The following is a 27,222-nucleotide window of genomic DNA, read 5'->3' on the forward strand; positions in this document are numbered from 1 at the left end:
CCGTTATTCCAATTAATTTGTAATGTGAAGGTTCACATGATAACATTCTCATGAAATAATGTCTTTCTTTTTCTTTTAGTCATCTTTTAACGTGTTAGATTTTTTGTTGAACTAAATGTACACTATTTATGTAACAAAATACCTTTTTGAAAAAAGAAGGGAGGGAGAATTCAAAATGGATGTGTTCTATTGACATGGGTTCAATGGGTGATATAATTTGAAAAGTTATGAGTAAAAAAAAAAAAATCTATTATGAACTTCAAGAAAAAAAGTTACATTATCAAAAGACTCTGATGGCACTCTTTTGTCACAAGGCAAACTTTGAACTCGACGGGTGGTCCATGTCATTGGGACTCCACAATTTGAAGTAAGAAGTTATTGATATATTTTTTTTCTTTAATGAATTACAGTAGCTATGAATTCATCTTTTAGATATTCTATACACTTGTATTGAAACTTGACAAGTGACTTCGAAGTGGATCTTTTGTTACAAAACTATATAAAAGATTGTAAAAAATAAGAAGAAAGAACGCTACCTGTTTGTGTATTTATGTCTAGACAAAGTTGGTGCAGAAAAATTGTGCTGCTCCCATGTTCAAGCCGGGTAGTGTTCTCTTGTTATGAATTTTTTTTTATCTAAAAATTATTGTGAAAGAAAAAATGAATTGAAATGAACTTTTTATCTAATTAGTAGTATTCACGAATTTGATAACTAGGTATGAGGTTTACAGCCGAAACCGGATTTAAGTTTATGCCGGGGCGATAATACAAACATAAGGGTAGTAAGGTAATTTGAAACGTCCACCGAAAGCTTTAAATGCTGAAAGAGAGAAAACGAAGTAGACATAGGGGAACAATCGAACAGATGGAGAGTGACCTGCAACAATCATCAATGTTATTTACGGAAAGAGGCCCCCACAACCACAACAGAAATATGAGAGAGAGATCCAACTATCCAACTATCCAAGAGAGAGAAACAAAAAAAGGGAAATTTAGAAATCCTAACAACTGAAATATTGAGAGTGAGTGAGAGAGAGAGAGAGAGCGATTGCCGATGAATGTGGCGTCAAAGCAGTAGAGAGAAAGAGAGAGCCATGCATGCGAGAACGTCATTTTCACTCTTCCACCTCAAAATCTGAATCTACAACAAACCAAGAACGCGGTTTTAACGCCATTTTTGTTGTATTTTCTCTTAAATTTTGTCATTTTGTGATTTTTTTTTTTTTAAATCCATGTTCTCCCTCCCATTTTTCTTTTTGATCGTCTCATTCATCATTGATCATAATAGTATATAGTTCCTACCTTTTATAGTTGAATGGTCTTAGTTAATTGCTTTTAGTTTTACATTTTTTGCGGTGGCTTCTAGTTTTAGAAGATCTCGGTTTTAAGAATGGTTTCAGTGGGTTTTGCTTTTCCGATCTCTGGTTCTCTGAGGATCTGGAGATCCAATCTTGTCAGGTTTTCGGTTCTTCTGATGCTTCATTATTTGTTTTAATTGATTTGGTTTAGAATCTAGTTTTTCTTTGTTCGTCTCGGCTCCTCTGCAATTCTCTGGCAAAACAGATGAGTTGCTTTTCTTGTTTGAGACCTAGCCGACGAAAGGACATCAACAAAATTGAAGACAGCAACGGCCTTCGATCCAACTCTCGATATTCCATTGGTCCTTCTGGTCTCTCTCTCCCCTACGTTTAATTCTGAGAATCTATTTTTGGGTATTTCTCTGAGCTTTTACTTACAATGCTTACTTTTTCTTATTGAAATTTTGCTTGTATATGCAGAACGTACCAGGGGAAGGGGTTTCCAAAGCGGTAAAAGTAACGATTCCGTCAGCTACAATTCTGCTGCTGCCCGTAGTTTTACATTTCATGACCTTGCAACGGCTACTCGAAACTTCAAGCCTACTAATTTGATAGGGGAAGGGGGTTTTGGAAGGGTTTACAAAGGGCGCTTGGACACAGGCCAGGCAAGTTTTTCTACATATTTGGATGATCACTCCTTTCTCCTTCATCACTGAAATGTATCAAAGAAAATTTATATTTGGAACGTGTAATTCGTTCGTGGGTAATCATTTAAAGTTTTACATGAGAATATATGGTTCCTCATTTTGGTTCTGAATTGTTTTAAGTATTTGACGAGCAGATTGTTGCAGTTAAACAACTTGATCAAAATAGCCTTCAGGGGAATCAGGAATTTGTTGTGGAGGTTCTCATGTTGAGCCTTCTACACCATACCAATCTTGTCAATTTGATTGGTTACTGTACTGATGGCGACCAAAGACTCTTGGTTTACGAGTACATGCCAATGGGAAGTTTGGAGGATCATCTGTTCGGTAAGAGGAAACATACTTCCATGCTTGATAGTTTATTTATAATGCTCTTGGATATGCAACTGATATGTTTGTCGAGCAGTCTTGACTCTCATATTTATTGGAAAGTTCTTGTTTCCTTTGTTGCACTTACACATGAACATGAACTTAGAGAGTAGCTTAAATTCTGTTTGAAGTTTGTACTTGTATCCAATAATGTGAATGCCCGGATTGAGATTTTCTTCAATTATTTTCTCTCTGATGTTTATCATTGGTTCAATTCAGGGCATAGTTCAGAAACTTGGGTTTCGTTTTCGTTTTGGTCTAAACGAAATGACCGAAGATTTGCCGAAACAATGCATTTTTTTCTAGTGAGTTTTGGTTGGCCATTTCGGGGCCAAATGGCAATACTAAGCTTTGATACTTCAGGGAAACCATATTTTAGCCTATATAAACATGTGTAAACCTTTATATTGGAAGGAATTTCATACAAAGCGGTGATTTGGATTTGCACCTTGCTTGATAGTTTACGCCAAATCCTGTTGTATACCTTGCGTAATATTGACTATAAGTAAATAATGCACCTTGAAATGAAGAAACATAATATGGATTAATTAGGAAACATAGACTCATAGATATTCAAGTCCCTAGTACCAACAATGTAATACCGTGTGGTGATATATGTGTAGAAAGTGGACCTCCTCAGGCCATCCTCATGGTTAATACCACGAACTATGACATGGAGGATTGAGCGCACTCATGGACTGATGGTGCCAATGCCAATTTTCATCTGAACATATGACAAATGCAGGCCATGTCATAGCATGCTAGAAGAAACGCTCAAAGTCCTCCACAGCTGCCTTGTAAATGGACTCATGGCCCTCATCTACATATTGGACTATTGGAGGTAAGTTATCCTAGGGAGTTTACCAAAATGACTGAAATATCAACTGAAACAGTGTTGAATCCCTGATTCATGCGGCATTTCGTTTCGGCCATGTCAAAATCACCGAAATTTTAAAATTTTCGGTGAAATTTTGCCAAGTTTTTGAACTATGGTTCATCAGAGAGTTGGGGTTCCAGCTTGCCTTCCACCCCCACGGCCCACCCCTCACCATCCACACCCTCCTCTCCCCCCTCCTAAAACAAAAAAAAAAAAAAGTGGTTAGAGAAAGGATAGAAGGGAATTAATTGACTTCCCTTTTCTCTTGAAATATGTTTGCTGACCCCTTTATTTACTTCTTATAAGTAAGGTAAGAAGCTCTGCTTAAATAACAAAGAAGGGAAAGGAGGCTAATGCTGTAAAGGCATGATCAGCTGAGGTAACTAAACAGAAATAAGTGTCATCAAATTATGACTTTTAGGGAACCCTTTGACCTCGAGGAAAATATAGGACCAAAAGGTTGAAAATGCTATCTGGAAGTCTAGACAACTCTATTGTTGAAAATCCTTCTGATTCTCCCCCAAAACAGTCCAACAAATGGCAAAGAAGAAGATATTCCATTAGATTCAGTCTCTCCTTTTAAAGCCATTAGTTAGCCATGCATTCACAATGGATCTCAAGCAGATGAATCACCCAAGACATTCCAAATTTTTTGCAACAAGTGAGACCAGATCCACATAGAAAGTGGACAATTGAGCAGTAGGTTGTTACTGGATTCTGGATTATCTGTACATTACATACATATTTCGGGATGCGTTTGGGCAAAGAGGGTTCAGAGCCAGAGTTTGTTTCTACAAGCAGTCCAAAACGAGAATAACCCCTTGGAAGGGATAAAGAGCTCCAGATGACTATGAACAAAGTTCATACTCGTTAGATCCCCTATAAAACACACACACACACACACACACACACACACACACACACACACACAAAAGGATTAAAGTATCAGTATGGGCCGCCTTTTCGGTCGGTTAAATTTAAGATACGTATCGGAGATACACTGAGATATGCTAAAGATCAATGATTAAAGTATTGTTATCGGTCACCGTATTGGTCGACTAAATTTAAGATATGAATTGGAGGGGTATCATATCGTATGGGAGATACTTTAAACCATGCACACACACACACACACATATATTTTTAGAGGAATGAAAGAATGGAAGAATCAAGAAAAGTGGGCATTCACTCGCATTACAACCTTGAACCTAGACCCATTCCATCACCTCAGCCCTTATCTATTAGTAGAAGAATTGAAACTCGCTGGACAAACTACTATTATTTAATGTGAACGCTACTGCATAAAAAGACAGCCCTGCCCCTCCATGGTCAATTGCCTCCATGTGCTCTTTCATTGGTCCGCATGCTGGCGCAGTAGCCATGTGACTGGATAGCGAACCGTCTCCCTTATTTATTACACTTTTCTTTTCACAACAAGGGCTGATGCACTTTTTCCATCGAACACCATTTCTGTTTCTTTCTTTCCATAAATTCGACTATGTGGAACACATCTTTACCAGATGGCCTAGGAGCTGGACTGTGGATCCTATCTCATGGTAGCTACATGGATTTAAGGTGAGTTAAAGACTCAAAAATGGACAATTTTTAGGTGGGTGCCATAGATACTATCACATTTTATGTATCGAAAGTGTATTGAATGAGTACCTTTTCTTGACAGAAAGGTCTTATGTTGACTACTTGGACAAAAGAATGGTGCCCAGTAGATCAGTAATGTTTAAGTCTGCTGCTGAAGTTGGTGGATCATACAGGTGGCACAGCTTGGAGTTAATACGTTGATTATTGGTGTAGACTGACATGATAGTAGTTCTGGTTGGAATCCCAGGGGCATCAAACCTTCAGACATGGGGGCTTATGTCTGACTTATCATTTCTACTGTCAATTATAATACTTTTTCTGGATAAGCTTTTCCTCCTGATAATTGTTGTGACGCATCGTGTGGTGCTCTAAGAAATGAAAAATCAGCACACACAAGCCATTGCTGAAATATCATATCTGACTAACTGGGAATTGGGATGAACAGAAAACTAGCTGCTGCAAGCTGTGGCTCTACATCTGTTATTTGTATATTTGGAGCTCAATTGGCCTCCTGATGTGGTTTTTCATTCTGTTTTCTTCTTCGGTTCTTATCTACGATCCTGTTTACAAGTAGGTTTCTGAAGCTGTGTACATAGGTCACATGTATCTTGGGTAGTTGCATTATAGGTTGGGATTTTTATTTTTTTAGGTTTTATTGTTATGGACTTAATTTATAAGCCCATAAAGTGAGGATATAGTAAGTACATGAGATTAGTAGTTAAGTATTTGGGTTAGATTAGGATATTTAATAGTTATATAGAGTTCTATTTTGAGTTTATTTACTTTATTGAGTGAGTTAGAGTGTTTAGCAAGCTTCAAAATCTCGTTTTGTTTCGGTGTTTCTGTGGGTTCAGAAACTGAAGTTTCGTTTCGTTTCAGCAAAATTTCGGCCGAAATGGTGTATTTTTTTGTTTGTTTCGGTTGACTGTTTCAGTGGTCAAACGGTCATATTTTGACCTGAAACTTGGTGGGTAACTTATTTTAAAGTTAATAAACATGCTTAGAACATAAAAATGCAAAAATATTAGGACATAACATTGTTTTAGAGTTGCACCTTTGTTTGGCAGCAACCGTCGAACTGTTCTGAAAATTTTACTTGGTTTTGGAGAACGAACTTTACCTTTCCTAAGCTTTGAATGTGTAGATCTTATAGGAATCCAATGGAAGTCAAAATGTGTGATGATGTGGCTAATTAGAGGCTTGTTGGAGACTTGAATTGTTTTTCCTTCAAAATATACAAATGGAACCGAAACCACCGAGACAGGCGAGACAGAGTCGAAATTTCGACCGAGATATGGTATTACTGAGATGACTGAGATATCGAAATTTCGGCCGAAATTTTGTACAAATGTTTTTTCGTATGTAATTTTGTTTCGGAAAAAAAAAAAAAACCGAAATTCTGAAATTTTGGCGAGATTTCGAACCATGGTGTTTAGAACTCCTTTTATGAGTCAATTTTGAATTTTAGGTCTTTATATGTGTAATTCATAATGAGCTTTTTATTAAGAGTTTGGTGTTATTAAGCAATGCATAGTGCATACGGGATTAATATCCTACACATGATTTCTTTTCTTCTCTTTTCTTCTCTTATCCTCTCTTCTTCCTCCTAAGCAAATTGATCTTATCTCTTTTTCCTCCCTTTCTTGGTTCGGATACTTGATAGTTATATAGAGTTTTATTTTTTTATTTTTTTTGGATGAATAAATAATTCATTACCAAGAGAGGAAAGAATATATAAGGGAAAAAGGGGGGGGGGAGGCCGCGGCTAACAACAGGCCAAAGGCCAACAAAAGAGGCCTTAGGCCAGCAAAAGCAAAACAAAAACTAGCTCACAACCACCAAAAGCAAAGCTCCCTAAAGGCAAGCAACCGAGGGGGGGGGGAAGGGGGATCAACACTCAAAATCCGAAAAGCCATCAAGTGGGTTGGATAAAGTCAACCTGAAGATTCCAAGAAGCAATGATGTGGGAATTTCTGTAGGTGTTCTGAACAGGCCGGGACTAGAGGGAGGAGGCTTTGGACGTGACATCAAAGTAGATAGCTTTCCAAATCTTACCCAGGGAATGGGATTTGAAAGTCCATCTATGCATGTTACGCTCCATCCAGAGGTGGTTTATGGTAGCACTAAAAGCTAGTTTACCTATGGTGTCATAGATGGATGGGCTAGAGAAAGTCATGTCAATCCAGTTCCATTCCCTATCAAAAGGGAGGATATATCTTTTGGTTCGCCAGCATTTGGACAGGACAGCTTTCCAGATGAGAGAAGAGAAAGGGCAAGCAAAGAATAGGTGAGGAATGTCCTTCGAGCCATTTGAGCAAAGGGCACAAGCAGGGTTGAGAGGGATGTGGTGGTAGATTAGAAAAGATTGCGTGGGCAGGCAGTTGGACAGGCATCTCCATAGAGTGAAGCTATGGCGGGGAATATAACCTTTGAACTAGATAACCTTGTGCCACGGAACAACCAGGGAAGGGGGGCGGATGAAAGACCAAGCAGAAGCGGATGAGAAGGAGCCATTCAGGGAGGGGAGCCAAATGCATTTATCTTCACGACCTTAATAACCAGGGGAGAGGGGGAAGGGGGGACCAAAAGGTCAAGGAGGGGGGGAGGAGGGAGGGGACCAGCCTGAAGGAGAGAATATAGGAAAGAGAGGCATTGGATGGGATGCCGAAAGAGTAAATGACTCTAGGAGAAATAAGGAGAGAGAGAATGCCAGTAGGCTGCCAAGGATCATTCCAAAGGGAGATAGACTGGCCGTTACCAATGATGGAGGAGATGGCAGGTAGAGCAATGGGCTGGAGGGCAAGGATCTTACGCCAGATCCAAGAAGCATTATGGGTGGAAGGGGCATCTTCCAAATGAGCTTCAGAATACTAGTGGAGTTGTTATCTTTGATTCTTCTAATCCCAAGACCTCCTTCAGCTTTAGGGAGGCAGACCTTTGCCCAACTTAGGGGTTTAAGGAATCTAGAGGAATCAGAGTCTTTCCAAAGGAAGGAGCAAAGGAGTCCTTCAAAGGATTTGATGACGGAGATGGGGAGGGCAAAAGTTCCAGACCAGTAGAGATACATGGACTGAAGAACCGATCTGATCAAGATAAGGCGGCTCGTATAAGAGAGGAGTTTGCCTTTCCACAACTGGAGTCTCTTCCTAATGTTGTCTAGTATGGGGGCACAATGATGGGCGGAAAGCCTGGAGGAGATAAGAGGGGGACTAAGACACTTCACAGCTAAAGAACCAAGAGGGATACCAGCGAGCTCAGAGAGGGAATCACGGATTTTAAGGGATACCCCAGAAATGAAGATATTAGATTTGAGGAGATTAATTTTGAGCCCTGAGAAAGATCCGAAGGAGTGGAGATGCAAATGAGACGTCCAGAGGGGAGAGTATCCTGTCGGACTGCCATTCAGTAGCACAGAGAAACGAGGAGAGGAGATGCAAATGTGGATCCAATGGACGAACGAAGGCGGGAAAGACATTTGGAGCATGACATTAGAAATGAAATCCCAATTGATAGTGTCAAAAGCTTTGTGGATGTCAATCTTGAGGAGGGCCACTGGGGAATGGGATTTTCGGTAAATCCGCGAACAATCTCGTGGCAAAGGAGGATGTTGTCAGAGATACTTTTACCCGCAATAAAGGCCGATTGGTTGGGGCTGACAAGGGAATCTATAACTTTCTGGATCCTTTTAGAAAGGATTTTGGTAATAAACTTATAGAGGAGATTGCAGAGAGAAATGGGTCTGAAGTCATTCATTGTATCCGCACCTTCCTTCTTAGGGATGAGACAAGGGAAGGTGTGGCTAATCCTACCAATTTGGTTAGGATTGTAGAAGAAGCTCCGCACCGCAAAGATGAGGTCGTTTCTAATGGTGTTCTAGCAGGCATAGAAGAAGCCCATACTGAAGCCATCGGGGCCGGGAGCTTTGTTGGACTTATGGGATAGGATGGCCGAAATGATTTCGTCCTCGTTAGGGATGGATTGGAGAAAAGGGGCAAGATGGGCGGGGACAAACTTATTGAGGAGATTTTGAGGGATGGGAGGAGGGGGAGGGGAAGGGCTGAAAAGCCGAAGGAAGTGAGAGACAAGTTCCGCTTTGATGTGATCGGGGGAGGTGAGATCGATCCCCGAGGAGGAGATAAGCTTCGGGATAGAGTTGACATTATTTCTAGCTTTGAGAGAACAATAGAAATAAGCCGAGTTAGAGTCGCCCAATTCAAGCCATTTAATGCGGGCTTTTTGGCGCATGAATCTTTCTTCTTGGCCCTGGAGGATGGAAAAAGATGCAGAGGCAACTTTCTCCTCCTCAGCAAGGGTAGGGTTAAAGGGATCAAGTTGGAGCCGGGACTGAATGGAGTGAAGATTATCCCGACTGAAGGAGACTCGAGAGAAGATGTTTCCAAAGTGGAAGAGTTCCAAAGCTTGAGGGCATTCTTCACACTTTTAAGCCTGGAAGCAAAAGAGGAGAGAGAGGGGGAAGAACCAGGGGGTGACAATTCCAGACATTATGGACCAGGGAATGGAAGTCAGGATGAGACGTCTATATGTCAAAGAATTTGAAGGGTTTAGGACCAAAGGAACGGAAGGGAAGGACATAAATAGAGATGGGGCTATGATCGAAAATACCAGGAAGGCCGAAATTGGTGTGGGAGGAGTGGAAGGAGTCCAACCAAGCTTCATTAACAAGGGCCCTATCGAGTTTACAAGCAACCCGGGAAGTCCCGGATCTCCTATTGTGCCATGTGAGTTTGACACCAGACCATCTAAGATCCGTGAGGTTAGGTCATCAATGCAATCATTAAAAGAGTCGACAGCTTGAGAATCAATGGGGTTGCCCCTTTGCTTTTCATGGCTGAAGCGGATGACGTTGAAGTCTCCACCAATGCCCCAAGACTTGGGTCTAATTGAGTTGGCAAAGGAAAGGAGGTCATTCCAGAGGGGGAGCCTAAGAGGGGCCCGATTATGGGCTTAGACAATGGAGAGAAAACAGATGAAAGGGCCCAAGAGGTGAGAGATAGAGATGTGGATGGCTTAGGCCGAGGCAGAAGGGCAAGAGATGGAGAGGGTGGAGGGGTCCCAAAGGATCCAAATCCTTCCATTCGGATTGAACGAATAGTTTGAAAGGAAGGACCAATTAGGAGCAGTAGTCGCAACAATTCGGGAAGCATTGTCTTCCAACACTCGAGTTTCAAGGAGACAACAAAGATTGGTCTTTAAGGAACTAATAAAGGACCGGATTTCCGCTTGTTTGGCCGGTGAATTGAGACCCTGCACATTCCAGACGGTCCAAGGAATCATTGGGAATCAGAGTGGGAGGGCATCGAATGCTTCGATGAGCAGCGAGGGGTGGTGGGGTTAGGAACACCAAAGGAGGGATGAGGTCTACGGCTGTATCCGATGATTGGGGAGGAGGTGGCTCTAGTGTTGGTGGAGGGGGTTTTGGGTTTTAGTTTTTTTTTTTTCTGATGAACTGATGAAGGTTTGAGAGAAGAAGGGGGGGGGAATATGGTCAGAGGAGTGGTTTAACGGGGGTTGGGCAGAGGTCTCATCCGGAGGGACAACTGGGGAGGCAATTTGGATTGGGAGGATTGGCTGGGTGTTAATACAGGTATGGATAGGGTCAATGATCAGGGGGGTAGAGCTTCTTGAAGTAGGTAGGTTACTGGGGCCAGGGTGGCCAACTTCATCTTCAGAGGTAGAATTCTGTAGATTCACGATACCAAGGGGCATAGAGCCAGTAGCCGAGGGGAAAGGCAACCCAGGGTTCCAGCAAGCAGGTTCGGAGAGGCCTTCGGAGGTCGATCTCATAGTGCAGAGTTGAACCGAGGGTGACGGAGGAGATGCGGGGCCTTCCAAGGCCAGCGGGCGTTGTCGATGGAGATGACATCAACAGCAGGGGCCACGTGACCAACCAGAAGGGTTGACATCGTGGCAGAGCACATCGGAGATCGGAGTGCTTTATTTCTGACTTCAATTGGAGCAAGCAAAGTAGCGGAGGCAGCAGAGGACGGTGGCAGGTGGGACGAGCAGAGGGCTTCAGCGGAGGCTAAGAATAGCCCAGGCGAGGCAACGGAGGCAATGTCGAGCGGTGGCAGAAGCATCGGAGTAGCCGAGGTGGCAAGCGCATATGCGACTTTGGATGTCTGTGGAGTAGAGCAGACCGCTCTTTCGAGAAGGCAGGAGCCATAATCGGGTAGAGGAGAAGGGTTCTCTAGGTCGGGATTCGGGTTGTGGGTTAGAAGTCACAGGTTGGGTGGATGGGTTTAGAGGGGCGGGTTAAGGGTTAGGAATGGTTTGGTTTAGTGGTTCGGGTTGAGAGAAAGGATAAGAAGGCCGCTTGGATGGATGTGGATGAGGGTTAGGGTTGGTTGGTTGGTTCAGGGAGTGGGCCGGGTTATATAGATTGCCAAGGTAAAGAGGATGGTCTGAAGGGAATTTGTAGAATTTGTTAAGAAGGTGAACCGGTAGGAATTGATGTAAAGGTCTAAAAGCCGGTTCAGGAATAGACCGCCTAGGATGGACCAAAGGAGAGGGATTTAAGGTCGAGGGCATAAAGTTAGGGTTATATAGCACAAGGTCAAAGGACGAAGAGATTTCAGAGACTGGGAGAGGCAACAGAGGAAGAGGAGGGATGGCAGAGGGAGAGGGAACATCAGAGGGTATCAAAGGACTAGGGAGGCCATCGAGATTCTGAATTTCTAAAAGGGGAAGTTCCAGCTCAGAGGATAAGATGCTGGAGCAAGGCAAAGATACAGTCACCATGACAGGTTCAGAACGCTCCAGGATCGAGAAGGGGTTGCAATCGATGGGTATCAGAGGTAGTGTCCGGATGGTTGCATGAGTTGATAGATGGCAACGGAGGTTCTGATTTCTTCTTTTCTTGTTCCTATTTCTGGTGATAACAGTCTCCTTGGAAGCTGCCAACTCTTGAGGGGAAACAGTTGAAGGAGCATTGGATATGGGGGTATTTTGAGCAGCAGCGATTGCTTTCGAACACTGTGTAGTTTTGTGCTCGAAACAGTGGCAGAGAGAGCAAGACGGGGGCACCCATTCATATGTGACCTCTTGAAGAAAGAAGTTCTCTTCGCCGTCGATGACAGTAACAGAGGATGGCAGGTCATCTCCGGTTTGGATTTCGATACAAACATGGGCGAAGGAAATTCTATCCATTTTTTTTTTTTTTTTTTTTTTGTTTTTTGTTCTTATGTCTGAATAGAGGGGCTTTCCGATAAGGGAGCTAACAATGCTGAGGCCTTTGATACACCAGAAATGTAGGGGAAGGTTGGGGAAAGAAACCCACAAGGGAATGGTGGAAGGCTCATTTTTGCTAAAGGATGTTTGAGCATCCCATTGCCTCACAAAGATGGGTTTTCTCCCAACATACCAGGGGCCCCCTTCAATGGCGAATGCTTTGTCTGAATCCGCGTCAAAATTGAAGAGAAGGTACTATTGTCAAGCATGTAAATATCCAAAGCACACATTGGCTTCCATTGTTTCAACAGGGATTCTCTGACCATGGTGAAAGGAGGGCGGCTTCCAAGGAATGAACCCACGATGCAATTTTTCCATAGAATTTCAGAATCAAGAAGGCCAGGAGGACAAAGGGCGACCGGAGAGGAATCATGGATGATCGGGGGTGGTAGTAGAGGGTATGTCCAGTCACAGGGGAGGAGGGCAGAGGAGTAGCAGAGGGGTTGGAGGGGGATGCGGTTAGAGAGGCATAGGTATGGGAAGCAGAAAGAGGAGGATGGGGTGGAGGATTCGGTGGAGGAAGTAGCAGGGAAGGACAAGAGGAAGGCTGAGGGGAGACGGGAGAGGGGAAGGTGCCGGCAGCAGCGGCTGCCGGAGGGGAGGGGGTATAGGTAAGGATACGGCATGGGTTTCATGGTGGAAAGGGGGACGCGAGCTTGAAGATCGCGTGTTACTCTGGAGTTCTATTTTTAGTTCATTTACTTTATTCAATTATTGATTGTGTTAGTGTGATTATGAGTCAATTTAGGATTTTTAGAAGGTGATTTTTTGAGTAAAGAATATGAATTTGTTTCCCTAGAGTTGTGGTGCTGTTGAGCAGTGCATATGGGATTGGTATTCCATATCTGGTTTCTTCTCTTCTCCTTCCTTCTTGCAAACATTTTCTCTCTTATTCCTCATAAGAAAATTAATCTTATCTCTTTAATGTAGACTAGGGTAGGTGATGGGGTAGCCTTAGAGAGAAGAGGGAAAATCGCACAAGAGGGGGAAAGGAAATCACACAACGCACGAATTCACTAATTCTAAATAAAATTAACTTTAATCTCAAACATTGAGTTTATGTAAGTATTTAAAGGGAAATAATAAGACTACTCCTACTTAGACTCTAACACTGAAATAAACTCTTACTTATCCTACCCAAAGACAACATGAGAAATAAAAGACATAATATAAAACTAACTACTTCCAGCCCTTGTTGGACCAAAAACCTGGGCTGGACCGGCTCTTCTTGGCCCTTGGCTTCCATAGCCAGTTATGCTGGTCCAACCAAGTAAGTGTAATTGTATCTGCATCAACTCTCCTCTTTTGAGAAGAAATCGACTTTGTCGAGTTTGGATGAGGTCTAAGAATGCCGTCAGAGTTTATGCGCTTGATGAGAAAAGTACCAATTGTCCTCTTGAGCTTGAGTGGGGGAAGATCCTCGGATGGAAGAAACTTCATCTCAAGGTTACAGTGCTTGGCTTTCTTGTCAAACAACCATGGGGGCCCCAGAAGAATGTGAAACTTTTAGAGGGAGAACATCACACTGAACTTGATCAATCATTCCACCAATGGAATACGTGACCAAACACCTTTTATGAATTTTTAGATTATTGTTGTTCACCCACCCAACCTTGTAGGGGTTCGGGTGAGGGTCAGTTTTCAGACCAAACTTGCGAACAATATCTTCAGCAACAACATTGGTACAATTGCCGGGGTCAATCACCATATTACACAAACTATCATTGCATCGCACCCTGGTCTGAAAGATACTGTTACGGTACCAATTGTCCTCGGGAATCTTCTGTGTAGTCAAAAGAGGACGAATCACATAGAACGGTTGAGGCTCACCATCACTGTCACCATCATTTATCTCATTAAGATCATGATCGCATTCAGCCTCCAAATTTACTATTCATGTTTTTGGTTGCTCTTCTGGTGCATAGGGTATAAAATTGTCCTTGTCAATATAGGCTAACAACCGGTTAGGACATTGATTAGCTCTATGCCCGTACCCCTTGCATGAGAAACTCTGAATAACCTCCTTTGGAAATACTGAGTTCCTGTTATAACCACGCTGAGGTGAGGAGTATGGATGATTAGGCCGTGAAGATGACATATCTGAATCACTACGAGGTGGAGAATACGGTCGGCTGGGTCGTGAAGATAACATAGATGATGCACTAGGCTATGGTCTGCTGATTGACTTTTCCTGTTGAGATGACTGTGGTTGAATAGAACTAGGAACTCTATTTGATCAAACACTAAGAAATACGAAAATAAATAGACAAGATCCGCACGACACAGAGATTTAATGAGGTTCACACACCAATGTGGTGTGCTACGTCCTCGGGCGAAGAAGATGTTTCACTATATAGAAGAGAGATCCCAACCCCTCTGCTTCCATCATAGATCTAAAAAAACTTCCCATTCAGGTTGCCACGAAAATATGACGGAGCGAATCAATCTTCAAAACGGGTCAAGAATTCGAGACAAACTTAACAAATCTCCACCTTAGCTTGAATTCTCCTCCAACAAACAAATAAATAGCTAAAATCTTCATCTTCTCCAATAGCTCTCCAAAGGGCTGAACTCAAACACGACAAACACCAAGTAAGTTCAAGCAATGCTCGAACTTACCAACACACAAAGGCTTAGTCAACATATCAACTGGATTGTCTTTAGTACCAATCTTCGACACTTGAATATTACCTTGAGCAATTATCTCTTTGATGAAATGATACCGAACATTAATGTGCTTTGTCCTCTCATAATACATCAGATCTTTTGTTAAGTGAATAGCACTCTGGCTATTACAATGGACAACAGTCACCCCATGATCCATTATGAGTTCTACCAAAAAACCTTTAAGCCAAATAGCTTCTTTAATTGCCTCAATCATTGCCATATACTCTACTTCAGTAGTAGATAATGCAACTGTAGCTTTCCAACTAACTTTACTTCCTCCAAGAGTAAATACATAGCCTGTGTGACCTCCTCTTCTCAAGATCACCTGCATAATCAGATAAACTATCACCATTCCTCCCAAACTCCAAACAAACACCAGAGGTCCTTTTCAAGTACCTAAGTATCCACTTCACTACTTCCCAATGAGCTTTACTTGGACATGACAAATACCTGCTCACCACACTGATAGCCTGTGAAATGTTGGGACGAGTGCAAATCATAGCATACATAACGGAGCCAACTACACTAGAGTATGGAACACGTGACATGTACTCCACCTCTTCATCTGTCTAAGGTGATAGAGCAACTGAAAGTTTAAAATGAGATGCAAGAGGAGTACTTACAGGTTTGGCATCTTTCATGCCAAAACGATTCAATACCTTCTCAGTGTACTTCTGTTGAAATAGCCACAACTTCCCTGCTTTTCTATCCCTCTTGATCTCCATACCAAAGATCTTCCTTGTTGCCCCCAAATCTTTCATCTCAAATTCTGAACTTAATTGTTCCTTCAACCTGTTGACCTCATTCATGTCTTTTGTTGCAATCAACATACATCAACATAAAGTAACAAATATATGAATGACCCATCAGAGAGCTTTCTAAAATAAATACAACAGTTATATTGACACTTGGAGTATCCAAAACTAGCCATAACTGAATCAAACCTTTACACCACTGTCTAGGAGACTGTTTCAAACCATATAGGGACTTCTTCAATAAGCATACATGGTTCTCCTTACCTTCAATAACAAACCCTTCAGGTTGATGCATATAAATCTGTTCTTCTAGTTCACTATGCAAGAATGCCGTTTTCACATCAAGTTGCTCCAACTCTAAATCATGCATAGCAACTAAAGCAAGTAGAACGTGAATAAAACTATGCTTAACAACAAGTGAGAACATCATCAAAATCAATTCCTTGTACCTGATTGTAGCCTTTTGCAACCAATCGTGCCTTGTACCTAGCATTTTCAACACCTGAGGCAGATTCCTTCTTGAAGACCCATTTGCAGCCAACAATTTTCTTCCCTGTTTTCGGCTTGACAAACTCCCAAGTCTGATTTTTATGAAGAGATTCCATTTCCTCATTCATAGCAACCAACCATTTTGTAGAATCTACTAAAGTAACAGCTTCAAAATATGTTGCAGGCTCATTATTTTCAATTGTATTTGCAACAGACAATGCATAAGCAACAAATTCAGCATGCCCATACTTTTGTGGCTGTCTAATATTCCTCTTTAGTCTATCCTTGGCAATGCTATACCGCTCTTCATCTTGATTCTCTTGAGCATCATCTCCTTCAGTATAAGTAGGCAGCTGAACTGAAGTAGATTGTGCTTTGTTTGAAGATGAACCACCAATCTCAAACTCCACATTCTCTCTAGATTTTTCTTGACCTTCATCACAATAAATAGGAGCTTTCCTAGGATGCAACATAGTAGATTCATTAAAAGTAACATCTCTGCTAATAAGAAATTTTGGAGACTTTGGATCAGGACACCACAACCTGTATCCTTTCACTCCAGATCCATACCCAAGAAAAATGCATTTCTTGGCCCTAGGTTCCAACATTCCTTTTTTCATATGTGCACGAGCAGGACATCCAAATACTTTTAAATTAGAGTAGTTTGCAGGCTTACCTGACCAAATTTCCTCTGGAGCCTTGCACTCAATGGCTGTGCAAGGAGATCGATTCACCAACAAGATTGCTATGTTAATTGCTTCTGCCCAGAATTCCTTGCGCAATCCTACATTTGATAACATACACCTTGCCTATTCTAACAAGGTTCTATTCATACGCTCTGCCACTCCATTATGTTGGGGTGTTTTAACAACTGTATGGTGTCTTTCAAGTTTCAATACCTTCATTTTTGCAGAACTCATTAAAGTCACCTTCACAGGACTTTAGGGCCACTATCGGTTCTCAACCTCTTAATTTGTTTCTCAGTTTGCTTCTCAAGCAAATTCTTCCACTGTTTGAAAGTGACAAATACTTCATTTTTGTGCTTCAAGAAATAGACCTAAACCGTCCTAGATAAATCATTAATGAAAGTAAGCAAGTACCTTGCACCAGCCCCCTTTGAAGCAACCCTGAAGGGCCCCTATAGGCTGAATGAATATAGTCCAAAGTACCCTTGGTCCTGTGAATAGCAGTACTGAAACTGACTCTCTCCTCCGCTTCCCAAACACACAATACTCACAAAACTTTATTTTTCCTGTACTTTGACCACACAACAAACCCCTTTTACTTAATGATGTCATCCCTCTTTCACTCATATGGCCTAACCTCATATGCCATAAATTTGTGACATCTGATTCAGACATAGATGATGAAGCTGCTGCAACAGACCCAGTGACTGTAGTACCCTGCAACACATACAAATTGCCAACCTTAATTCTTTTCATCAACAAGAGAACATCCTTGTTAATTTTCATGACTCCACCTTCAGCTGTATACTTGCACCCATTTGAATCAAGAGTGCCTAAACTGATGAAATTCTTTTTCAAATTAGGGACATACTTAACATTAGACAAGGTTTTGACAATGCCATTATACATCTTTATATTGATCATTTCCATTCCAACAATCTTACAAAAGGCATTATTTCTCATCAACACAACTCCACCTTGAACTGATTCATATGTAGAGAATCATTCACGATTGGGACACATATGGTAGGAACAACCAGGGTCAATAATCCATTCATCTTGTGATCTAACTCTGTCATCAGTCACTAAAAGCATATCAGACTCACTCTCATCTTCAACAATACTAGTTTATGTAGAATCATCTCTCTTCTATTGATTTTGGGCACTACCACTTGCTTTTTGCTTATTTAAAAACTTATAGCATTCAGATTTAATATACTCATTTTTCTTACAATAATTGCAGGTCAAATTTTTGTGCTTAGATTTTGATCTAACATTCTTTTTGTCACCATCTGAACCTCTTTCATTTGTTCTCCCTCTAGTTACCAAACCAACACCATTAGATTTATTTGTAGACGTCAATTCATCATCAATCTTTTGCTTGCTTAGCAGATTCGTTTTAACATACTCAACAAAGATTGTCTCTACCATAAATCATGGTGTCCCTAAAATTCTTATATGATGGAGGCAGAGAACATAACAATAATAGGTCCAAATCTTCATCGTCTATTTTAACATCTATCATTTTCAAATCAGTAACAATAGAATTAAATTCAAATATGTGAGATTTAATTGTAGTACCTTCACCCATACGAAGGGTATATAGTTGTTGCTTTAATCTCAACCTATTGGTGAGGGATTTGGTGAGGTATAGATTCTCTAACTTCACCTATAACTCTGTAGCCGTTTTCTCTGAGAGAACTTCCTGTAGAACATCATTCGAAAGACACAACTGAATAGTTGAAAAGGATTTATTATCAAACTTGTTCCAATCATCATCAGTCATAGTTGCAGGTTTCTTCGTCTTCCCAAATAGGGTTTTCTTCAAACACTGCTGTGTAAGAACAACCATCATTCGAACCTGCCATAGACTAAAACTGATATTGCCGTTGAACCTATCAATATCGTATTTCGTTGAAGCCATGGATCGAAGTGACCCAAAGCTTTGATACCAGTTTGTTAGATCAAACACCAAGAAATACGAAAATAAATAGACAAAAGATCCGCACGACACAGAGATTTAACGAGGTTCACACACCAGTGTGGTGTGCTATGTCCTCAGGCAAAGAAGATATTTCACTATGCAGAAGAGAGATAACACCCAAGCAGTGGCGAGAAAACTCGCCCTAAAACCCTAGCTCAAAAACCCCCCCAAAATACAATGACTTTCTCAACAAGACAACAGTACATTATATATACTCCAAGTCGCTGGTCAACATATCGGGTCATGGTCGACCCCGTACCCCCATACGAGATCAATGCTGGGCTCCGGGGTTGGGCTATGGCTTGGGCCTAATAGCCCAACCCCTCTGCTTCCATCACAGATCTTAGAAAACTACCCATTCGAGTCGCCACCAAAATATGTCAAAGCGGGTCAATCTTCAAAACGGGTTAAGAATTCGAGACAAACTTAACAAACTCCAGGAAAAATATCAGAAAATGGCCTCCGATTGTATAAGCGTTTGACTTTCCTCAACCTGATGTACTACTTGTACGTCATCTTCCATTGTAGGCAGTCGGCTAGATGCAAGGGCAGCACTAAGTTGAGGGTGCAAACCATTGCGGAATTGTGTTACCAATGCTTATTCCTCCCACTCAAAATCAGAAAGTGACCAAATAATAAAATCTAGCAACATACTCAACGGTCAAATTCTCCTGTTTCAATTGTGCAAACCTGAGATGCATGCGTTGCTTGTAATCAGAAGGCAAGAATCTCCAGTTTATAACTTCATGCATTTCAGCCTAAGTAGTGACTAAACTAATGCCTCGGGTCCGGTTCTGTTGCTTGATCCACCAGACTCGAACCGTGCCTTTTAGTTTAGCCTCTGCAAATAGGATCTTTCGGGCCTCAGTCAACCCGTACCATCTGAAAAATGTCTCTAAGCTGTGAATCCAGTCTAGGTACAGTTCTGGATTGTTGTCTCCATAAAAATCAAGGACATCCACTCTTTCTGCTCCATCATCATATCTACCAGTTCCATATGGTGGTGGTGTTGTATGATGTAGTGGCGATGGTGGTAGTGGTTGTGACGGATCATGTGGAGTGGTGTTAGAAGAATCCCCAGATTGAATAGGACTCTTTCCTCTATCTGCTGTCGCCAAACGATCAATAGAAGCTCGCTTGGATTCTATCATTGCCTTAAGGGAAGTGACATCGGTAGTGAGAACTTCAAATTTTGCATCAGTTTCTCCCTTATAGGAGTTTAGCTGTTGAACAACTTCACTATTGACTACCATGGTAGAGATAGGTATGGTGGCTAAATAATAAATAAAAGAGGTTTCGAGCAACGGCAGAATGGGTAAATAACTCTTTTTTTTTTTAAAGATGGCAGAACTATAGTTATTTGAAATTCAAATTAAACAACAAAGGGGTATAACGTGTGGGGCAGAGGTCTAATTGGAAATAAGGACAAATATGGGGTGAAAAGGATAAAAAGATAATGGAGGGGCAGTATTTCAGGGAATAAAAGATAATAAAAGAAGAAAAAAAGGGTTAAAAGAGGAATCATGGGGTGTGTTACCGACAAAGCAGGGATTTCTCCTTGTTGGAGATGGAGACCTCAGTACATGTAGCTCTCTATCAATAGAAGGAACTCGCAAAAGGTGAGTTTCTTCTTTGTCGAACTCAGAACCAGCAAATCTGAAGAGAAAGCTGCTGCGATCGGCGATGGAACCAGTAGGTATGTCTCTGGCTCTCCCTCTTCTCGTCTTCTCTTCTACTTCATCTTCTCGTCTTCTTTCTGTCATCTCAGCCTTTTCTTTTTCTTTTCTCCTTCTGTCTTCTCGTCTTCTCTACTCCTTTTTTTTTCGGGAACCTTGAAGAGGGGTTCGATCACAAGAAGGAACTTGGGAGAGAAAGAGGAGGGCGGTGAGACAAGGGGATCGATTCTAGTTCTCTGGACATAATCGTTTTTTTTTTTTTTTTTTTTTTTGGATTTCTCAGTCTCTGTAGGAACCAAAACAGGGAATGGGAGTGGAAGAAGAGAGATGGAGGGAAGGGATGGGGATCCTTTAGCTCTGATACCAAGTTGATGGGGTATCCTTAGGGAGAAGAGGGAAAATTGCACAAGAGGGGGAAGGGAAATCACACAAAGCACGAATTCACTAATTCTAAATAAAATTAACTCTAATCTCAAACATTGAGTTTATGCAAGTATTTAAAGGGAAATAATAAGACTACTCCTACTTAGACTCTAACACTGAAATAAACTCCTACTTATCCTACCCAAAGACAACATGAGAAATAAAAGACATAATATAAAACTAACTACTTCCAGCCCTTGTTGGACCAAAAACCTGGGTGGACTGGTTCTTCTTGGCCCTTGGCTTCCATAGCCGGTCATGCTGGTCCAACCAAGTAAGTGCAGCTATATCTGCACTAGTAGGGAGTCTAACCAAGTCTCAACTGTAGGAACTTTTAATCAAAGAACAACCACTGACAGCCAATATAAGACAATGATTCCACAAACCATAGATAATGAAGGACTCTTCAGCAGTCCAATCGATCTCCAAAACTGAATCTTTCAAATCAGAAAATAGAACAGCAACTTGGGCTAATTCGATCACAATATTAAGACCTAAACACAGCCCAACCAGAATAACAACCACAGTTTAAACCAATTTCACAAAATCTGGGCAGAAACATAATCGGCCAGAATAGGAGAAAATTCAATAGCAGCCAAACCATATGTCTGATCAACCCCAAATTAAGGTCGAGTCTCTCTCTTGATGGGCCTAACACTTGATCCAAATATCACAGCCATCAGATGGCTGGAACTCCAAAACAGTATGGGGTCAGTGGGGAAGAAATTGGAGTTTCCAGAACCAGAAATCAAAACAGTTAAGACCTCTTACCTGGCCTGATGAACGTTGCAATCAACCTTGAAAATAAGAAGAAGAAAACTAGAAGAGACCTCTTGGGCTTCATACCACAAAGAGTCAATTGGATCAAACACCAATTTCATCAGCCTTGATCAAACACAAGACAACTCTGCATGAAGAAGACAACCATTAATTTTTTTATCAAAATCATTTCAGCTTTAAGAGCCTCATTTTCTTTATTTATAATGTTGATGGGGGAGAGAATTATAAAATAGAAGGTTCGTCGAAAAGGAAACCAAATATTCTCATAATACAATAGTTATTAAAAACTGAAATTAGAAACTAGTTGAAGAAAGAAACTAACTACTAATGACTTGACTCAATTAATAACTTGACTCCTAAGGAAAAAAATATAACTCAAATCAAGCCCAACTAAAAAGGAAACTAATGAAAATGGAAACTAGCTAGTAATCCCGTATGCATCTTTAGAGCCCCCCTTGTAGACATGGGAGCAAAGGCCTAACATGTATGGAACCCAATCCTAGGCTTATTCCTAATCAAACAAGCATTTTTTGGTGATTAATCTAATCAACTTTTCCCTTCTTGAAAAAATTCGTCCTCAAATTTTGTAGTGATGAGGGGGAAACAACATGTGAGTAGTAGCTTTAACCCTTTCCAAACAAAATTCTGGTTGCTTGTAAACTTTCAGAATGTAGTCTTCAAGGCGTGGAGCTTTCTCTTCAAAGAATCATGATTCCATAACAAACTCTATATGCTCAACCTCTGAATTGATACCAACTGTGAATGTCGTATGCATAGAGTCATCAACAATGTAACCTTCTCATCAGGGATTGGAGGAACAAGCGCTTCTTTTTTATCATGGATCTCAAAAACTTGTTGTGGAGTGCTTTCAACCACTACATCATCGTCCACGGCTTCAGTCTTGTCTACTATGCTCTCTTCAATGTAGAACTCTTCAGTGGAATCTTTTATCTCTTGACCTTCTATCTTTGAAGCTTCAAGAACTATCTCTTCAATGTGAACCTTAACTTCAAGTTCTTTTGGTTTGAATAGAGGTATCTTCATTTCACCCAGATGTGTTACAGGTGCTATTAATGATTCTGGGACACCAACACGTTGCTGCATTTTAAATACTTCAGTCGTTAGCACCATTTCTTAATGCAGCTGTCTCACCATCTCCATTAGGGAAGCCATGGGGTTATTCAACTCAGTAGTAGACTAGTACGGTTGTCCTCTGCCATGCTCTGATACCACTTAATGTAGACTAGAGTAGGGAGTCTAACCAAGTCTCAACTACAGGAACTTTTAATCAAAGAACAACCACTGACAGCCAATATAAAACAATGATTCCACAAACCATAAATAATGAAGGACTCTTCAGCAGTCCAATCGATCTCTAAAACTGAATCTTTCGAATCAGAAAATAGAACAGCAACTTGGGCTAATTCGATCACAATATTAAGACCTAAACACAGCCCAACCAGAATAACAACCATAGTTTAAACCAATTTCACAAAATCTGGGCAGGAACAGAATCGGCCAGAATAGGAGAAAATTCAATAGCAGCCAAACCACAGGTCTGATCAACCCCAAATTAAGGTCGTGTCTCTCTCTTGATGGGCCTAACACTCTATCCAAATATCACAGCCATCAGATGGCTGGAACTCCAAAACAGTATGGGGTCAGTGGGGAAGAAACTGGAGTTTCCAGAACCAGAAATCAAAACAGTTAAGACCTCTTACCTGGTCTGATGAACGTTGCAATCAACCTTGAAAATAAGAAGAAGAAAACTAGAAGAGACCTCTTGGGCTTCACACCACAAAGAGTCAATTGGATCAAACACCAATTCCATCAGCCTTGATCAAACACAAGACAACTCTTCATGAAGAAGACAATAGCAACAACCATTAATTTTTTTATCAAAATCATCTCAGTTTTAAGAGCCTCCTTTTCTTTATTTATAATGTTGATGGGGGAGGGAATTACAAAATAGAAGGTTTCTCAAAAAGGAAACCAAATATTCTCCTAATACAATAGTTACTAAAAACTGAAATTAGAAACTAGTTGAAAAAGGAAACTAACTACTAATGACTTGACTCAATTAATAACTTGATTCCTAAGGAAACAAATATACCTCAAATCAAAGCCAACTAAAAAGGAAACTAATGAAAATGGAAACTAACTAGTAATCCCGTATGCATCCTTAGAGCCCCCTTTTTAGACCCATAAAAGTGGTCTATTACACTCAAAACACATGGGATCAAAGGCCCAACATGTATGGAAACACTAGGCTTATTCCTAAGAAAACAAGCCTTTCTTGGTGATTAATCTGCATCACTCTTTTTCCTCCCTTTCCATCAATTTTATTTCTTCCCCTAATAACACAGTTGATTCCTTTATCTCAGATCTGATTATAGATTTGATCATATGGCCTGCTTGCATTGTAGATCCATAATCTGGATTTCCAGATTGCCTTATAATATTTGTCTGTTTATGATTATTGAGCTATTCCTCTGTAATATATGTACATGCCATGCTGCATGGGGGTTCAATCCATGTATTACAAATAAAATTTACTTAGAAGAGGGAGATAGACAAATAAAATTTACTTACAAAGAGAGAGCTAGCAAGGGTTTGATTGGACCTTGCAATGATGCTGTTTCCAAGTGAAGGCCTCCTGCCCCAGTGATTTGAAAGTTTCGACATTTGTGGTAATTTTCACTTATTTGTTGCCCAGAGTGCTAACAATATAGTTGTGGGGAAGCTATGATCTGTAGATGGATAGTAGTGGTGTATTGAATCATTTTGACTCAGATGTATGTTCCCATAACTTTCCTCTTGTCCCAGGGGATTTTCTATCAGTAAAATGTGCCATTAATTTATTTTTATTCTTTAATCATTTGTTTTATTTATGAACTTCCCTGTGGTTGTGCCAATGTATTGTAGGCTTTCAAACTTTTATGGGTTTTAATTCAGGGCCAGCTTATGCTTGATGTGTATATGAGGCCACTAGAAAGACCAGTAATAATCCTTTCCAACCTTGATCACATTACTTACTGTGAACATAGATTCCATCAACAGGGAAAATTCCCAAGTTGGCAAGTTAGAAGAAGATGAAAAAGAATGCACAATAGAATGCTCAAAAGCTCCTGATTTGTCTTAGCTGCCTTTCGTTGAACAATGGTGGTTAGAACAACTTGATGTGCTGATTGTAACCTCGGAAAAAAAAACAAATTGTGGAGTTGTATTAGATTTCACTCTTTTATTGAAGAAATAGTACCGTCTTTGACATACAATTGAGTGGCTTGTAAAAGTTGAAGCTATTCCATATCATTCCGTCAAATAACCATTTCTGCTTTGGTTTCAGATCTGGACCCTGGCAAAGAGCCGTTGGAATGGAATACACGGATGAAGATTGCTGTTGGTGCAGCTCGGGGCCTTGAGTATCTGCATTGCAGGGCAAATCCACCTGTTATCTACCGTGATTTGAAATCTGCAAATATATTGTTGGACGATGACTTTAACCCCAAACTCTCTGATTTTGGACTTGCTAAACTGGGTCCTGTCGGTGACAAAACTCATGTTTCAACAAGGGTGATGGGGACATACGGCTACTGTGCCCCAGAATATGCAATGAGTGGTAAGCTGACGCTCAAGTCTGATGTATATGGCTTTGGTGTGGTTCTGCTGGAATTGATCACAGGAAGAAAGGCAATTGACCTTACTAAGGCACAGGGAGAGCAGAATCTGGTTGCTTGGGTGAGTTACCAAAGCTTTTTGACTCCATTTTTCTTTCCTTTCTGTAATATCTTACTATGACACTTCTAATTAAGCTATTATCATTATTAATCCTTGAAGTAGTTGTTTTTTGAGTGAATATTTGGCATCCTGAACTTCCAAGCATGATGATGGAGGTTTCATCTGAAACCTTATGCATGATGGACACATGCAGTTGATCTTTAACTGTGACCATGGAATGTATCCACATGTACAATATTCCCCTTCGGATTTCACATCTTCTGATTATACTTTGATGGTCATAAAATATGTGGTTTCTGGTCTCCTTGAAGACCATATATCTAATTGGTGAGGTTAACACTTTCTTCCTGACAAAAAAAGGTTTTGCGATCAGTATGGTTTTTCTTGTTTAGGCCATCCAAGATCTGGTCCACAAATTGGATGCCTCAGTTTGATACAGCATGGTCCCTTTGGTTCTAAGAACCTTATTATATTTTATCTTTCACATTTGCATCACCTTTACAAGTGAGCATTCATTTATATATTCTGAGAGATCCCTAATGTAATGTGACAATATCTATGAAGTAGAGTGAGGATCAAACCCCAAATGAGTATATATTGAATTCATCCTTTATATCTTGCACATATCTGTTTCTTTTTGCTTGAATCCATATCTTACAAAGTCTTGATCCCAATTCCTTTAACATTTGTGGAAGTCCTGGATAACTATTAGAGAATTGATTTGTATTGGTGGCTAGGTTTTTCAGTTATCTTAGTATTAGCAGACTTGGCATCCTTTTGGAACTACTGCAACCTTTTAGTTTGCAACTTCATTTTGTCTAATGAGCTTCAGTTAAGCAAGTTTCCACTTCCTATTTTGAAACTTGACCAAGACTCGACCAGAAGTCCAGTGACAACATTCACAAGGCTGATTAGTTGTGATAATTGATCTTCGTGGCTACTAAGTTTTCTAAATGGGATCGATCCCACTTCCTTAGAGACTTGACCAGAAGTCTTCGACAAGACCTTGGCAGTTATGATACTTGAACCTTTAGGGTGAGTACTAATTTTCAAGGGAAAGAAACATAGTAAAATCTGATGAAAAAATAACAAAAAGTTTGCTAGTGTTAATCCAATTGACACTGTTTCAGCATCAACAAGCTATCTATTTGCTGACTTTTATTTCAATCCTCCATTTCAGTCTCGTCCCTACTTCAAAGACCGGAGGAAATTTGTTCAGTTGGTTGATCCCCTGCTGCAAGGCCGTTTCCCTGTTCGCTGTTTGCACCATTTAATTGCCATAACTGTGATGTGTCTTCAAGAGCAGCCAAATTTTCGGCCTCTAATGGGGGACGTTGTTGTTGCTTTGGAATACTTGGCCTCTCAACCATACAAATCAGAAACATACAGCAGTTGGAAATGCAGTCCATCACCATCATCACCTTCCGAACGAGATAAGAGCAAGATTTTTCAAGATCCAGATGCTAGAAAGTCTGTTTAAAGGTTGTGAAGCAGAAGAAGAATGAGACCTCTAATCAAGTGGAGGCACTAGGTAACTTATATGGGCATTTTATCTTCAGTTGGTCACAGCAGGGTTTTCCCTACAATTAGAAGAAACAAAGAATCTAGCCTTGTTGCTGTTTGGAGAAACTATAAGAAGGAAAGAAGGGTTCCTGTTGTTCTATATGCTTGCATACATGCATTGTATATGAATATCATTGCCAGAGGTTTTTTTTTTTGGAAGGGGGGGGGGGTGTGTGTGGAAGAAGGGGAGAAGAGAAGGGATAGGAACACTGAAAATAACATAAAATGGAGAATACATAGTGAAAAAAAATTGCTCGTGAGGTTCTAATCTTGCTCACTAGAGTTGTACACTTTGGTCCTATGATTCCTTTTCAAGACCATTTTCAACTCATTCAATAAGGGGAAAACTGGAAATCCTATTTATCTAAA

General features: G+C 40.7%; 1 protein-coding gene across 1 annotated transcript; it reads left to right on the top strand.

Annotated features, from left to right (window-relative positions):
• Nucleotides 1-892: 892 nt before the first annotated feature.
• On the top strand, nucleotides 893-27,222 carry LOC122087315 (probable serine/threonine-protein kinase PBL21). The gene is made up of 5 exons (XM_042656397.1): nucleotides 893-1,669; nucleotides 1,779-1,963; nucleotides 2,140-2,329; nucleotides 24,899-25,290; nucleotides 26,471-27,222. Exons 1-5 carry the CDS (start codon nucleotides 1,564-1,566, stop codon nucleotides 26,768-26,770), a joined length of 1,173 nt encoding a protein of 390 aa, XP_042512331.1. The 5' UTR covers nucleotides 893-1,563; the 3' UTR covers nucleotides 26,771-27,222.

The sequence above is a fragment of the Macadamia integrifolia genome, chromosome 8 (assembly GCF_013358625.1).
Source record: "Macadamia integrifolia cultivar HAES 741 chromosome 8, SCU_Mint_v3, whole genome shotgun sequence".
In the NCBI taxonomy this organism is placed as follows: Eukaryota; Viridiplantae; Streptophyta; class Magnoliopsida; order Proteales; family Proteaceae; genus Macadamia; species Macadamia integrifolia.